Source organism: Doryrhamphus excisus, linkage group LG8, assembly GCF_037039965.1.
Source record: "Doryrhamphus excisus strain RoL-2023G ecotype Guam linkage group LG8, RoL_Dexc_Guam_v1.1, whole genome shotgun sequence".
In the NCBI taxonomy this organism is placed as follows: Eukaryota; Metazoa; Chordata; class Actinopteri; order Syngnathiformes; family Syngnathidae; genus Doryrhamphus; species Doryrhamphus excisus.
This window is the reverse complement of record NC_136364.1, coordinates 4121645-4139568: the sequence shown is the minus strand read 5'-3', so window position 1 is coordinate 4139568 and position 17924 is coordinate 4121645. Positions and strand designations below refer to the sequence as shown.

The 17924-nt window shown below is 41.5% G+C and overlaps 1 protein-coding gene across 3 annotated transcripts in view; it reads right to left on the bottom strand.

Moving 5' to 3' along the window:
• robo1 (roundabout, axon guidance receptor, homolog 1 (Drosophila)) overlaps window positions 1–17924 on the bottom strand; it is a 366932-nt gene that overhangs the window by 241071 nt on the left and 107937 nt on the right. For all 3 annotated transcript variants that reach the window (XM_058080084.2, XM_058080085.2, XM_058080086.2), the window contains one exon: window positions 14671–14795. In XM_058080084.2, coding sequence (XP_057936067.2) covers window positions 14671–14791 — 121 coding nt within the window. In that variant the 5' untranslated portion in view covers window positions 14792–14795. The remainder of the gene's footprint in view (window positions 1–14670; window positions 14796–17924) is intronic.

Below are 17924 nucleotides of genomic sequence, written 5' to 3'. Positions count from 1 at the left end.
GACTTATATCATCGCCACACCAATAAAGTGGGCGTGAAGGATGTATTAATGAGGCCGCAGCACAGGGGGCGCCGTAACCTTCAAGCTGGGGTTAGCTCATCATCACAGCAGCCAAACATAAAGGTGTGACACAGACAGATGTGATGTATGGACAAAAGTATCGGGTCATTAGGCCAGGCAAGAAGCCACATAAGCGTCTCAATACTTTTGTATGTAAAATGTGTCATTCCCGGGTGTGGGGCATTCTTGTCTTCTCATGTGACCTCCCCCCTTTTATCCGTTCCAGTCATAGGTCTCCTCATCCAGGCGATCACACCACAGAGGCCGGCGTCCTCTCTGCACCCTTGAGTGGCCGTGACGCCCCACCCCCTCCCGGCTGGCGCTTGTCAGCACTTCGTCTCGTCATCCGGCGCTGGGTGGCGGCAATAAAACCAATGTCACCCGCCGTCGCGGCGAGAGATAAGCGCTCCGAGGAAGAGTAAAAATACGCCACGGGCTCTTTTGTTCTCCATTAATTTGCCGCTGTCTTTGTGTACATCAGTTCCACTTAGCGCTGACGGAAGGCTAATCTCGTCGCCCTTTGCTTGATTTCCGCCGTCATTAACACAATGTGCTTCAAAGTCATTCAAATACATTTTGGCATTATGGCCTTCTTGAATGAAAGTAACTCATTCAGTTGTTGGAAAGGGCAGCCGCTCTTTGTTTCATTAGAGCGGGATGCCTCTGTCGTAAACATTATGGGGGTTAAATCTGTTCGACTACATTCAAGGGACAGACAAGAAAGACTGACGCTCGTAGGATCCTCTGGTATGATTAGTTTGGTGATCAGTGATGCGCTATGGGGGGATACACAGACCCCCGTACGAGCACAACTGTGCCAGTATTGATCCACTGTCAATCGGTCTGGGGTCCTTTCCGTTTTTTTGCAACTGGCTTTGTGTGTGTCAGCACTTCCTGACTGAAGACAGTACTGATAGTATTGATTGGCCTACTTTTTATATTACATTTTGTACAATTTGGAACAAAACAAAAAAATAAAGTTGCAATTTTTGGAAAATTTGATTGGGAAAAAGTGATGTTACCAAGATAAAGTCACTATGGGATGGGAATAAAGTTACAGTGTTATGAAAAAAATCAAAAGACTGTTTGTAAAATTGTAAAACAACAATGGCAAAAATTGGCAAAAATGCAATAAAGAAAATAGTAATAGTAATAGTAACAGTAATAGCAATAGTAATAGTAATAGTAATAGTAATAGTAATAGTAATAGTAATAGTAATAGTAATAGTAATAGTAATAGTAATAGTAATAGTAATAGTAATAGTAATAGTAATAGTAATAGTAATAGTAATAGTAATAGTAAATGTCTTTGGAGATCATTGGCAAGAAGTACAACTGTTACTGTAATGTTACTGAATCTCTAACTATGAATGTAAAGCTATAAAAATATGTTTTGTGTTAACATTTTTGGCTTTCTGGAACAGATTAAATGGATTCACATTATTTCTAATGGTAAAAATGTATTTGGTTAGCATCTGTTTTGGTTAGAGTCGGACCTTCTGGAACAAATTAATGACGTTAACCAAGGTTCCACTGAATAAATATGTTCATTAAAGCTTGTTAGCGCTTTTTTTGTTTACAATGTTGCAGGCTCATCCAGTTTGGGTCAAGGTAGAGGTGGTCCTCTTAAAATGAAGACTAGGGACGTCCGGAGACCAATATGCCGATATCGTCCAACTCTCGATTTCCAAGACCGATATCAGCCGATATGTGTTGTATACAGCATTTTTTAAAATCGTTTTTCATGATCTAGAAAAATTAATTATTTAATTATCATTATGGCCTCACATTACTGTTAGAACATAATTAAAAGTCAATTTTGCACAAAAAGGAATCTTAAATTGTCCCTTCATTTTTCTGGTGAAGTGTATTTCTTTATGTTTTGTCAAGTCATCCTATTTTTAATTCAAGCATTCCTCAACGCCAGCAATCCTATCTCTGTGTGTCCTGCGCACATTTCTTATCCAAAACATTGCATGTGCACTCGACACACAGTGTGTTGAAGCCAGGAAGAGATTAGGTAGGACAGTGCAGGTGGGACAGCAACATTAAGAGCAGATAAGAGAAACTCATAAAATGGCAGCATTTCATTTCCTAAAAACACAATATATGCCAGACTCCTATCAGCCCCTCTATTGAGTTATGGCACGGTTATCATACCAGTGAATTGAAAGGAAACCGGGAGCGAGGGGGAGCGTAAAGGCAAGAATATTCCGAGTGGAGAGCCTGATGCAAGGCGGAGTTGTGGAACTGTGGGAATGGTGTGTTAGGTAAGTTACTGCAACCTGCTCCATAATTTAACATATCTCCCGGTCTCCCGACCTCTTGATTTGGATGCGCCGATTGCATTAATATTTCACGGCACAAACACGGGTTACGCTCACGGAGGAGACACCTCTGAGTTGGAAAGTTCTCGGAGCACAGGAGAAGCATCGCTAAGAATTGGGGAATAACTTGCTATTGTGTGAAGTCCATATTGTATCTACAGCCTCGACGATGATGTTTGTCGACTGTAATGGTAATGGTAATGGTAATGGTAATGGTAATGGTAATGGTAATGGTAATGGTAATGGTAATGGTAATGGTAATGGTTTTATTTCATTTGAACATGCATCAGATTACAATTGAGTGCATCCCATAATCAGTTCACAGTTCCACATGTCCAAAAGGAGTAGGAAGAAGCAAAGCTTATTAAATCCTACCCCTCCATCTGGTACTTTTACAATCAGTAACTGTTACATTTGTTCACTTCCTGCTTTCCATAATACAGTTTTTTTTTTAATAATGTACCTCGTACCAAAGTACAAGGTGATATGAGCATCCAATGCCATAATGGGTACCATAGTAAGTGTCAATATAGTGATATATATAGCACATCATGACTGGTTCAAGACTCTTCATCCTTGTATTTAGCAAACATCAACTGCTTGTATTGTTTCTTGAATTGGCTCATCGTTGTGCATTGTTTGACTTCCTTACTCAATCCATTCCATAGTTTGATTCCACATACTGAAATGCTATGGCTAGCATAACGTAGTCCTAGCATAGAAGTGTTTCAAATGTACTTCTTCCCTGAGATCATATTTCTCCTCTCTTGTAGAGAAGTATTGGATGACATTTTTAGCTAATTGGTTATTATTTTTAGCTTTATGCATTATTTTAGCTGTTTTAAGATGAACTAGTATATCAGCAAGTTGAAGTATTTGTGATTTTAGAAATAAGGAGTTAGTATGTTCTCTGTAGGCGGCATTATGAATTATCCTTACTGACCTTTTTTGCAGTACATTTAGCCAGTGACGATTGCTTTTATAGTTATTAGCCCATATTTCCACACAATAAGTAAGATATGGTAGAACCAGAGAGCAATAAAGAGTGTGGAGTGATTTCTGATTGAGAACAAATTTTGCTTTGTTCAATATTGAAATATTTCTGGCCACCTTATGTTGTATATTTGTAATATGAGGTTTCCAGCTCATATTTTCATCTATTGTGATCCCCAGAAATGTATTTTCCTTCACCCTTTCAATGTCTACACCGTCTATTTGTATTTGCTGGTACGTGTCCTTTCTGCTGTTAGCAAACAGCATGATTTTAGTTTTATTTAGGTTCAAGGACAACCTATTATCATCAAAACATCTTTTTAGTGTGACCGTTTCTTCTCTGACCTTTCTAATGATTTTGTCTGTACTCCTTCCAGAACAAAAAGCAGTGGTATCATCCGCATATAATACCAGCTTTAAGTCTTTCGTTACTTTGGAGATATCATTGATGAAGTTGAACAATTTTGGCCCCAGTATTGACCCCTGGGTAACTCCGCATGTAATAGGATAACACATCTAGAATATAGAAGAAAACTTTGAGTATGTCTATATTGTAGATCCCCGCTTTTTGCAAATGTTATGTTCAGGGACCACCAGCGAATGTCCAAAAGCCACAAGCGATTGACACATCCTACTGCTAACTTGACATTCTTCGATTTCAGATCAACATTTCCAATAGAAGTGCCTGGTGGAATTATTAGATTTCACACACTTGGATCTATTTTAATATAAAAAGATGTGTTTTTGGAAAAAAAAAAAAGAGTTTCACCCAAATTCAGTTTGAGTGGTTAGCTTGTTGGCCACACAGTCTGGAGATCTGGGTTTGAATCTCCACTTCGGCATCTCTGTGTGGAGTTTGCATGTCCTCGCTATATTTGCCCCGTGATTGACTGGTGACCAGTCCGGGGTGGACTCTGGCTTTCATTTGAAGTCAGCTGGGATAGGCTCCAGCATACCTCCGCAACCATAGTAAGGATAAGTGGCATAGAAAAAAGGATTGCAAATGTGTGTGAACCCATGTACAGTATGCTGGTATGTCCTCCACAACCGTTAGAGGGTACCACAGATACTAGTACTACTACAACTACTACTGTTACTACAACTATGTGATAATAGAGAGCTCATATCATATGTAAGTCACACCACCATCACCCAAAGTAGGAAGGGCCAAAATCAAAACCAAATCAGTAAATCAACAAAAGCATGAGAAAAGCTCTCAGCGGGATGGGCGTGGTAAAACAACAACAAAAACACATTTCAGCAGGAAAGTGAAGGCGGCAGCCCCCGTGGATTCAAAGCGTAAGCGCTTCAGTTTAATGAGACAATCAAGGCAAAAGCAAACGCCCGTTGCCTGGGTTTCACTCCCGTGAGTCAGAGGATATTTGCATAAGATTAAAACCTCCCTCAGCTTCCACGTCTTGCTTTTTGCATCAGTGAACTGCAATAGTTTCGCACTGACCAGTGATTGCTATCCTGTGATGTCTTCTCATTAGATTTTACAAGGGTGAAAAAGTGATGAAAAGCGACCAAAAGGGTGACGAAAAGCCCTGCAGTGTTTTTAACCATCTTTTCAACGCTCCAGCAGATATTTCCAACTGTGTGACCAGGGATCGCCAACAAAGTAGCCATTGTGCCCCCCTTTCCACATGCTGGAGTCTATCCCAGCTGTCTTCGGACAAGAGGCAGGGTACACCCTGGACTAGTGGCCAGCCAATCACAGGGCACATATAGATAAGCAACCATTCCCACCCACATTCATACCTACCTACCTACGACCAACGTACGTATGACCTATGGGCAATTAATCTAGCATGTTTTTAAAATGGGGGACGAAACTCATGCACGAGGAGAACATGCAAATTTGACACAGAGATGCGACACAAGAGAAGAAACAAGCAGAGAATCGAACCCTGGTCTTCCCAATCTCCTGACTCCTGACTCTCCTGTGTGGCCAACATGCTAACCACTCAATACTACTACTAAATAGTCTGGAGCGCAGCTTCTAAAATCGTTTAATCTTTCATAATCTTTCATATTTGTTAACTGTTACCACTTCTCAACTTAACTCTCAATCAGTGGACATTCTGTATTCAGTATGTGGTTGCCGGTTTGAGCCTGGCATGTACAGGGCTGGTCTGCAGGGATGACCACTGTTACACCCGTGTAGGTCCCTTGCTACATTGCGGTTCGAATATCGGCCTATACGGCCCATATTCAGTGGAAGTGGTATGTTTTGGTGTGCTTATTTTGTCCTTCCCTGCTCAGTTTCAAACCCAATTACTTAGGATGGCTAACTAAGCAGTTAGCTCGCTATACAGTATTGCTTAAAATGGCTAGCTGCACAAACAGTGTTCAATGTGATGTAAAGAAAGCTAGCACTACTGTCGTCTGAACTGAATATTCTGTATCAATCACGTGACAAATGTCATAATGAGGAAGGATGATGGCTGTTTTTTTTTTTATGTGTGATCCTGGACTGGTCGCCAGCCAATCACAGGGCACATATAGACAAACAACCATTCACACTCACATTCATACCTATGGACAATTTGGAGTCGTCAATTAACCTAGCATGTTTTTGGAATGTGGGAGGAAACCGGAGTACCCGGAGAAAACCCACGCATGCACGGGGAGAGCATGCAAACTCCAAGGGTGGAATTGAACCCTGGTCTCCTAGCTTTGAGGTCTGCGCGCTAACCACTCGACCGCGGTCCAATGCTAACAGTGAGTTATGATGTCTTATCACTGCTCATGAGACCAGTGTCTACTGTATCAGGGATTTGAGTGTAAAAGTGACTATAGGGGTGTTATTCCCATTTACAGGGCTTTAATCATGTTAAATGTTCTCTCTGCTGTCTAGAACCAATTAACCACTATAAATGAGAGATGACTGCACTACTTTTCAGAGTTTTTTTGTTTGGATAACAAGCATGCAGGTAAGAAGGCGACAAAACAAATCTGTCAATGTAGAATTAAACTCTATTTCCTTTGATGTTTTGGTCGTTCATGATGATCTTACCACGGGGGAAGATGTCTTGGTATTGGCTCACCACCCACCTTCATCCAATCCCCGCTCAGACTTCAGCCAGGATCCTGTCAGCTCAGATATTACGGATTCTTTCTCCACTCCCTGCAAATCCCTTCATCGCATGTTTAAACACACAACTCTTTACAAATTGTGTTGCATGTTGGAAAACACACAACATGACAATATTCAGTACATTTTTGTTTTATATTCTTTGTGAATTACCTGGCCCAAATGCTACCTCCTGAGTTCGAGAGCCCTGACATAAAGACTATAGAAAGTAAAGTAATAAGATATGATCATGTGGGACAGATGAGTTTACTTAGAAATGTAAAAAATAGGACTTTGGTCTCTTAGTGTACATGCAAAAAATGTAAATTATTTCCCGCTATTGATGTTTCTCTGTGGCCCACAATGGAGTTGATGAAGTCAGAAACGGCCTACTGACTTTGCTCCTCGTCCTGATTGTCAGCATGTCTCCTGGCAGCAGACAGCAAAGTGACAGAGACAAAGGGCGTTTTTGGCATTAATTCAGCACTCAGGATCCTTTCAGATGCAAAAACACTAGACGGCGTACTGGGCACAGAGGAGGGGGACGCTGACAATTACAGACGGACCCTTCAGACTGATTGACAAATGAAAGAGCTGAAATAGCCTCCATTTAAAACGGCCACTCACCAGAATAGAGGGATCACCTCCAATATCTGGTCTCAAATGGGGGGCGGCCGGAGATGAGGGTGCAGCATGGGAAAAGGAGCTCACAATTGAGCGCGACGTAAAAGACTGTTGAAGACGGCATGGGCAGAATAGCTGCTGGCACTGCTCGGCGGAGGCTTGAAAGTTCAAATTCAATTGGGCATCAAAATAAAGCAGATTTGCATCCAAATGTGCTTTGTCCTCTGTCAAAAAACTTTCCACTCAGTGATGCTTCTCTTTGCAATCACACACAAAAGATACACAAACTAGCCACAGGGCGATCGCTCCTCAAGTCAAACTCAACAAAAGTGTCTCCTGAGGTGTGTGATCACGGAATTACATTGAAATAAATGTGTGCATTGACAGCTATCAAAGGATTGGTTCAATAGATTTTGTCTTATGCAGTCAAACACCAATTACAGCAATAATTTAGAGCAGGGGTGGGCAAACTTTATGACTCAAGGTGGCATCAAACAGAATGACGTACTTGCTCACGGTGCAACGAAACACAAACACTACACATCCACAACAAGTTAAAGCATCACAACATCAACAACTCAGTTCTAAACATAACATGTTACTTAAAACCGTTATTTCCAAATGCCCACAAGGCATGCTGGGTATCAACAATAAAACACGCTTTTGATAACGCTTCTTCTGCATCGTCTACGATTACTACACAACTACTACAAAATAGTGGAGTGGCATTGCTTACATATATTAAATAGTACATTATCCAGTATTTGTGATATGCAATTTGGTCATTTACTGAAACTTTTGAAAGGACAAAGCAGGGTTGACAACTGTTGCTTTTTTTTTTTGCTCCGAACACCTCAAAACCTCTGTCAATGTAGAAGTTTCTAAAAACGACACAGTTAGGGTTTCCTGGTAGACAAACATCCATCCATCCATCCATTTTCTACCGCTTATAAGTCGATATAAGTCAAAAAGCACGATACTTGCTTTAAAACATCGATCCTTTTCGCAGATCTGCGGAAAAGCTTTAGATTGGTGACAAGCCCCTGTCCCAACCCGCAATTGTGGGGAAAAATTGGGGATGACTGCCTCAGTATGAATTTGAGAGCATGCAGACAGCATTTTGAGTGCAGGAGGAACTTTTGTTGTGTGCGGGGCTGCGTCAGGCTACGAATGACGTTGATGAAAATGAATGTTACAAAAATTTGTATTTTTCATTCATTCATTCATTTCCTACCACTTTTCCTCATGAGGGTCACGGGTGTGCTGGAGCCTATCCCAGCTTTCTTGGGGCGAGAGGCGGGGTACACCCTAGACTGGTGGCCAGCCAATCACAGGGCACATATAGACAAACAACCATTCACACTCACATTCATACCTGTGGACAATTTGGAGTGGCCAATTAACCTAGCATGTTTTTGGAATGGGGGAGGAAACCGGAGTACCGGAGATCAGGCAAACGCCTCACAGAGATGCCCGAGCGGGGAATCAAACCGGGGTCACCGTGCAGCCTAGAGACAAGCAATGGCACAGAGATGCCCGAGCGGGGAATCGAACCGGGGTCACCGTGCAGCCTAGAGACAAACAATGGTGTTCAATATGGGTCCCACGTTGATACATCAGCACAAAACCTGCAATGGCCGACCACAAGGATGCTGTTGTGTTAGCAGCTCTGGTCAAGATGATAACTTTGATAAGACTTGTGCAAAGTGTAGAGTGACTATACTGCTCCAACAAACTAGCGGAGGGCCATTGCGTCCATATGTCAAACTGCACACTATCTACTATTGGGAGCGAACCAACGTGGTGATGAATTTAGAAAAAGTGCTGCTGTGTGAGCGAACCAAAGACAAATGCTTTCTTTAATGGAGAGAGGGATGTGAGGAGAAATTCATTTGTGGGATGACACCGTCCTGCAGTCCCTTGAAACAAACCCCTTGAGAGGGATGCATGGAAGATAGGGTGTGTGCGTTTGTGTGTTGGGGGGGAGAGCGAATAAGAATCAGGGTTAAAAGATACAGAGGTACTTGTGTCATGTCTCCATGGAAATCAATAAACTGTGATGCGCATGCACAGTGCACCTTTTCAATTTAAATGTCATTCCTTCCATTTAAGAGCAATAGGGTTGGATTTAATGACATATGTTTTATTCATGCAAAAGGCAAAATAATAGTTAAACCAAATTGTACAAGAATAGAACACAATTTTCCACGTCTGACAGTAAATGAGAATGAGTTTGTCTAATGAGAGTTCCGTTTAGCGGCTTTGTTTTGCAGGCGTGATGTTTTATCTCCTTGGCCTCACATTAAACAAACAAGTGCTTTGTCTCCTTTAAGAAGAGCAGCATGGGAGCGGTGGCTCAAGGTGAAAACAGACCGGTTGCATGTGAAGCCTTTTCAGCCAAAGGCGCTCAACTTCAGGACATCCAATTTCAAGCCTCAGAGCGACAAAAGATGAAAAAAACAAGAGTGTGCCAGCGCAAAGCATCCTTGGACACACTGAGCAGTGTATAAATAAAAAGCAGCAGAATGATGATAATAAACACGACTGGAGCAGATTCTTCATCATTAAATGGTGGCCTGAGGGTGGATGGAGTGTGATGAGGAAGTGTGCAGGTCTTGTGGCCCGCTATGTAATTAAATGGCGGCAGACTGGAAGCAAAGAGGCAAAGAGACCATAAGCGCCCCCAGGATACGTGAAGGGTGGGGGGATATGGTGGGATGCAATAAACAATAAGGTTACTGGTGAGCCAAGCCACATTTCTGCCAGAACAAGGATGGCTGACAAATTGTTATTTGTTTTCTCTGGTAGAAAACACCTCATTAAAACATTATAACGGCTTCTCATTTCAATTTCTTCAAAAACAGACACTTCAGACACAAAAAGACACAATTTGAACTAAGATGAACTTCAGTGGAGAATCTATTTAGTCATTTTCTATATTTATTTCTTCAGAATAAACAATGTACATGCTGCACTCATACATTATTGCTCTTTGATATATACTGTTTTATGTTATTTTTAATGTGTCAAAAAATAACAAACATAGAATAAAACAGAAATGGTCAAATAATGTGACAAGGATCCGGTTGAAATTATTATTTTAATAAATTATGTATGTATTTAAAATATTTTAATTGGAAATATAAAAATATAATAATAATAATAATAATAATGACAATACTTGTATTCTATTTGATAATGATAATTATGACAATAACAACAACAACAATAATAATAATAATAATAATAATAATAATAATAATAATAATAATAATAATAATAATAATAATAATAATAATAATAATAATAATAATAATAATAATAATAATAATAATAATAATAATAATAATAATAATAGTTGTATTCTATTTTTTTGTATTCTATTTTAAATTTAACTTTAAGAAAATACTCGAGAAAAATCCTAAGAAAATACTTAAATAAAATAAAACTCCAACATGCAAACAATGTGACAAAATCTGATTGACATTAAAATCTTTGTATGTTCAGATGAATAGATTATGTGTTTATGTGGATTATGAAATTATAATATTTGAATATAATTGTATATAGTTTTTTCCAAAGACTAAATAAAAAAAAATAATTAAAATTAAAATACAGTTAAAATCTGTAATGAATGCAGCAAGGATTCAGTTGAGATTACAATTTTTGCGTGTTTTAAATATTCATTTTCAATTTTCCCTTCAGGGGTCGCTACAGCAAATCAACCTCTTCCATCCAACCTTGTCTTCTGCATCTGTCTCTCTCACACCAACTACCCTCATGTCCTCCTTCACTACATCCATAAACCTCCTCCTTGGTCTTCATCTACGCCTCCTAGCAGCATCCTTCTACCAATATATTCACCATTTCTCCTTTGGACATGTCCCAACCATCTCAGTCTGGCCGATAACTGACTTTATCTCAACATGTAATGTTCCTCTGATGTACCCCTTCCTGATCCTATCCATCCTGGTCACTCCCAAAGAGATCCTCAGCATTCTCATCTCTGCTACCTCCAGTTCTGCCAAACAGAGACCAAACAACATGGCTGGTCTCACCACAGTTTTGTATACCTTCCCTTTCATTTTATCTGAAACTCTTCTATCACACATCACGCCTGACACACAAATCTGAGTCATACACCACAACATATCACCAGGATTCCCAGGTAGCATGGAAACATCTGATTAAGTGCTGTGAAGTGATGACATCATTGCTGCTTTACTGAGTTTCTGCCCATCATGGCAATATTCGATTTTCTTCAAGAAAAAGTCCAATATGTTTGACTATATATGGGTTAGCTGTTTTATGTTTTCCACTGATACAGCATTATAACAAGGAGAGTACGGTAAAAAGCTTGAAAGGTGACTATATTTCAAATGAGACTCTTCATCTGTAAAGAGCTTTGGTGTCTGCTTTGCCAAGCCTGGTTGCCCGTCTGTTTTGGACTTCTCTCTGACTGACTTCACGTTGTGATGCCACTGGTGCCAAAAGCAGACTTCATGCTTCATTTTTCTGGCTTTGTCTTCAAATTAGATTAGCGGCGACCTTCAGCTATCTGCAGAGACGATGTGCTGACTCGGATGCTTTCTGAGAGCGAGTGATGGAGATGTATGAAGTCCTGTCAGTGTTACACTGAAATGACACTATGGGTTGTGCTGTGATGACTGTTTGAAACACAGCAAACACGCCAATGGCCAAAGTGTCCAATATCGTTCAGTTCATATTTCGGTAAAGTCTGAATTGTGACTTTATTTTTTCTAAATTGATTATCCTTATCGGCTGAGGGGCAGCATTAATAGCTAGTAGACACAAGCTATTTCTGTTAATAACTAATCAAAATGACATCGGGATTTGAGTAGGGAAGTGCAGGAGATGCTAGAAGAGTCGAGGTTTGCCCTGGAAATGAGAGGAATGAGAGGGACCCAAGTGGAAGAGTGAGGTTATAGGGAGAAGAGATACAGAAGGTGGAGAATTTCAAGAACTTGGGGTCAACAGTTCAGAAGAACGGAGATTGTAAAAAGGAGGTAAAGAAGCAAGATGGAACGGGTGGAGAAAAGTGTCAGGCGTGATGTGTGATAGAAGAGTTTCAGCTAAAATGAAAGGAAAGGTATACAAAACTGTGGTGAGACCAGCCATGTTGTTTGGTCTAAAGACAGGAAGCAGAACTGGCGGTAGCAGAGATGAGGATGCCGAGGTTCTCATTGGGAGTGACCAGGATGGATAGGATCAGGAAGGAGTAAATCTGACGGACATGTTGCAGGCCTTGGAGATAAAGACCCACACTGTCTGTGCCTTCTTTTTTTCTTGGGCATGCCTCATTCCTGCTCTTTCCACATTATCTTTTATGTATACGTGTGTGAATGAGAGGGACCCAAGTGGAAGAGTGAGGTTACAGGGACAAGAGATACAGAAGATGGAGAATTTCAAGTACTTGGGGTCAACAGTTCAGAAGAACGGAGATTGTAAAAAGGAGGTGAAGAAGCAAGATGGAACGGGTGGAGAAAAGTGTCAGGCGTGATGTGTGATAGAAGAGTTTCAGCTAAAATGAAAGGAAAGGTATACAAAACTGTGGTGAGACAGCCACCAGACGGTACCACTGAGGAAAAGACAGGAAGCAGAAATGGAGGTAGCAGAGATGAGGATGCCGAGGTTCTCATTGGGAGTGACCAGGATGGATAGGATCAGGAAGGAGTAAATCTGACGGACATGTTACAGGCCTTGGAGATAAAGACCCACACTGTCCGTGCCTTCTTTTTTCCATGGGCATGCCTCATTCCTGCTCTTTCCACATTATTTTTTTTATTGTGTAGGCCCCTTGCACATAGAGCAATTGTTGAGGCTCAGGGTGATGCAAATAAGTTGTGCAGGATGGTGGCATTTTGAGCCGATGCGCACCATTGAAACAGTGCGCAGACAGTACGTGAACTACACACATTGTCACGGCGAAACGTGTGCAAGTGTAAACGGCGCTCAATACAGCTACCGTTCTCCTCCTGGTGCAGACCACGTCTTGTGAAAGTCAGCACAGCGGAGGCACAGCCGTCCTCCCGCAGGCTCGGCTGTCTTGGCAGCACCAGTTATAAACTTCCTTGGCTGGTCTTGCACAATTGGTTCTGTAATTTAAAAAGGTCAGCGAGGCTCCCGTGTAATTCAATGCTCTCGCGGTGCCATATTAACCACATATTTAATCACCCGCAGGCTACAGAGTGCAGGCTGAATACTGAGTGCAAAGCAATGCAGAAGTGAGGCCTCATTCCTTAAATGGACTTACTTTAATGCCCCTTTTGGAATTATAATGATGATTTACCCTATCCTTCACCAAAACGATAAGTCGAGGATAGCTTTAGTTTGAATTTACACACTTTACTTCTTGCTGCGTGTCCTGCAAGTGTACCACCGAGTCATTAGTGGAAGATCCAATCAATCATCTCTGGGCCAGACAACCACTTAATTAGATGCTGTAGGGAAAAGGACGGATTCTAATGGTTCAATATTTTTGTGGGTAGCCGAGCAGATGATGCAATCTGTGAATCCAGTCCAAAGAAGAGACCATAGAAGCATCAATAAAAAAAAAAGTACTTCCAACACAGTAATCGGGATGCTACCACCGAGAATTACCTCCATATCCGAGCACGGTTTGATAAGGCAGATGCAGGAATAGCACCAACACCAATGAAGAAGAAGCCAGCAAGCAAAGTTTGGCTTAATATAAAAATATTTTAAAAAAGCTGTCATGTCTGTGCAACAATGATATCGTGCCACAGAGGTTGCATGACCAACAGGATTTAACACCTCCAGGTTCGTTGCGTCGTCTTTGACGTGCCTCGTGGGACTTCCTCTCTAAGCAGTTGGATTAACTAATGTCAATAAAGCTAAACTACAGCTGCAGGATGCAAGTTTATTTATGTTATATTATATTCTCAACCCATACAACACACTTCTGGCCTTCTTTGCATCATGTGGTTACATGTGCTAACAAAATATTTTGGGGTGACAAGAAGAACACTACATCTGTGAGTACCTTAACCCAACTTTCAAACGGCAAAACAAACCTTTTGATGGGATATAGTTAGGAAAATTAGATATGAGTGTTCAGTATTGGATTAAATGTGAATATGAAGGAGGCCTGAATCGGTACTGTACCGTTCACATGAAAAGATCTGATGCAAGTGACATGTGAGCAAAAAAAAAACAACTTGTTTTTTGGCGTTCACATTGCGACTTCATTTGCAAGAGGATCATATCCTTTGCTGGTCCACTTCAGGTATTACGTCCATAAAAGTGAAAAATTATTTGTCTTATCACAATTCGATTAGTTTCTAAGGTCTCGGAAAAAATTCAGCATGTTTGTGTAAAAAGCTTTTTTTTTTTTGCAGATATGAACTGCTATTTGCAGTACATATGAAGTACATACATATGAAGCAAAGAGATTGTCCTTTGAATTGAGTTGCTCTGTACATTAAGATTTCATTTACCCCATGAGCAGGTCTTTAGAGATGCTAAGCCAACGGTGTCTAATGCCCAAGAGTCAGACGAGCGCAAAGAAAATGGCAGACAACCGAACCAACCGAACATGAGCGGTCTTACCTGCCACTAAGGGAGCCTCTTCACAGCACCCCAGTTTGAGTACAACCATAAGCAGGACAAGGGGCGTGGCCACTGAACATGTGCGACGCATGGTGTTCACTGGGAAGGCATCACTGGGCATCAATCTGAGAAGAGGACAAACATAAAGGACGTTAAAATCAACAATCACAGGTCTGAAATGAGCTATGGACCAAAAGGTAGAAGACCTCACAGGGACCAAAGAATGGTCTCTTTGTACCCTGGAGCTACATAAGGGATGCCTGAAGATGACTGCAAATTCCTTCCATCATGCATTACCTTGATATGAAGCAGGTGAGAGAAAGGTGTCAAGTGTGTACCAAAGCACCTGCTGGCTATAGCGGCAGAATAAATGGTAGAATGCGAATCAGCCATGAGCGGAACAACCTATTCACCTGCGTTTGATTGCGTGCAGCAGCCACCCGGCAGTGCCTGTCTCTCTTTTTTTCTCTGTTTTGATCATTTTGGGATCCAAATCGGACTACTTTGCTTTCCCAAGCCAAATCCTGTGAAAGTAGCCCACAGATACATTGACATAAACTAACAATAAATAATACGCCTAAAATGCGTAGAAAATGTTTTTCCGCTTTGTACTCCCGCCAGTCACATTCTAAGGTTTATAAACTTTCATTGCATTGAGAGCAGCCATTTTCCTGTTTATTTATTGGGGTGAATGGACAACAACATTCCCTTATTCAGTACCTATGCCGCCGGCTTTATCTCTGGCCCCCCAGTAGACCCCCTGCCTTTATTCCATCTTCCTGCTCTCAGAATTAGAAGCATTCCTGCCTATCAGATCCAAGACACCGGTTAGTTCATGGCCACCGAATTGCTTTTCATCTTATCTCCTTCATTTTCAAATCACAGCAGAGCCGAGGTATTGTTGTAGTGTTTTGCACCATTTGCATGGGATGACGACAAGCATTTTTCCAAGCAAAATCTTCAACTGAAAGACCCCAAGCCAAAGACTCCATTGGACTAGTTTTGTTGATAATAAGATAAACACTACAGCAGCATTCTGCCGCAGAGAATCTGATAAATATCCAATTACCAGTCGGGAGATGGCGGTGACAAGCGGAGTCTGATGGTGTTTGCTTTAGGAACTTCAGTTCGCCAAGCCTGGCTCAAGAGCAAGTGGTTTGGAAACTGGACTTCCTGTTTGGTTTCGGAATCAAAAGATCAGTGATACGACAGCGTACTATAAGAACATTAACAAAATTTTCATTTTAGGGATGCCAGATAACATCGGTCGACCAATATCATCAACCAACACTGGCATCAAATCGGATATTTGTTTATATCAGTATCGTTTTTTCCGCTGATAATGTAATTGGTGAGAGAGTGATGATACTAGCTTGATAGCTCAGTTTGTAGGAATGAGTCCAGAATTTCATACTTTGCACTTTATACATTACTATTATTAATCATTACATAGCATTATTTAATTGGATTTTTTTTTCCATCCATCCATTTTCCTCCGCTTATCCAGGGGCAGCAATCTCAGTAGGGAAGCCCAGACTTCCCGGTCCCCGGCACCAAGGCTTTCCCAAGCAAGCTGTGAGACATAATCCCTCCAGCGTGTCCTAGATCTGCCCCGGGCCTTCTCCCAGCTGGGCAAGCCCGGAAAACCTCCCCAGGGAGGAGTCCGGGATGCATCCAAACTGGATGCCCGAGTCACCTCAACTGGATCCTCTCGGTGTGAAGCAGCAGCGGCTCTCCACTGAGCCCCTCCCGGATGACCGAGCTCCTCATGCTGGATTTATTTGAGAATTTATTAAGACTGACCTGTCTTACTTGATGACATTGTTATTATATTATCGTAGTATTGTTTGGTTTTTGGATTTGGGTTTTTGCACCATTTGTTCATTCGCTACACATTAATATGTGACCTGACGTTAGTTTGGGACAAGAGGTAGTGCCTGGCTCAAGAGCAAGTGGTTTGGAAACTGGACTTCCTGTTTGGTTTCGGAATCAAAAGATCAGTGATACGACAGGGTACTATAAGAACATTAACAAAATTTTCTTTTTAGGGATGCCAGATAACATCGGTCGACCAATATCATCAACCAACACTGGCATCAAATCGGATATTTGTTTATATCAGTATCGTTTTTTCCGCTGATAATGTAATTGGTGGTATCGACTGATATCGGTATCGGAAATTGAGATTTTTTTTACAAGGAGGCATATCTTGTGACGCAAATGTGTTACTGTTTTGAACACATATTGTTTTGAGAAGCCAAACTCTTCACCTAAGTGGCCCCAACTAACCCAAACTACGTTTCCCATTACCGAAATCCAAGCAGAACTCGGCTCACGGGACAAAATGGGGGTAAATCACCATTGATACACTGCACTGCCGATGGGGACGTCAAAAAATCCCAAGTACACCTTCAAGGAGTATTTCCCTAGTCCATGACTACTTTGTACTGAACAAAACCTGACTTGTTTATGTTTAACGTTAACAATATAATTCATATAAGGATTTGTCTTTGGGGAAGGAAAGAAAGAGTAGAAATGACAGCTCGTCTTGCAACTCTCAAGTGTGTTGTGTCAGCGTCATGTTTTGATGGATCGCTCCTGCGCCTGTCCGACACTCTTTTCTTCTCCGTGTCACTGTGGTAACTCCCTCCTCATAAAAACGCCAACGCTGGATTAAGCATCCACACATCCATACTACATAATACCCCCCCCCAACCCAGTCCCTCACTTCATTATAATAAAAGGATTAACCTGCCTCAGTGCTGTAAAGCGATCGGCAGCACAGGGTGGACACATGAACTGTCCTTCCCCTGACTTTTAAGCATAAATCATCACCCGTGTTCCTCAGAGTCACGCAGGCAATCACTCAGCCGCCTGTTGGGGCGGCGCTGTGGCAGCACCTTGTGCCAGAAACAAATCAGAAGCCATTATGGACACCTTGCAGTTGACTTACATAATAGCATATGTGATCACATTAGGTGGCCTGTCTCACTTTCAAGCTTTCTATTGCAGGACAGAATAATATGAAGTAACATGCATGGCCCGTAGCTGGAGACATGCTCAGTTCTTGGACTAATGCGGCTTATCCAAAACCTTTGGACACCATTTGGCAGGATATTTTACACTTTCAAAATGGACGTACAATTGCAGAAGTACCTCAATGGAGCTCTTATGATTCTGCGTCTATACACCGCCACAATGGATTTGAAGCGGATTTTAAGTGATGCAACCCCTTCTCCAGGTCTCATACGTGA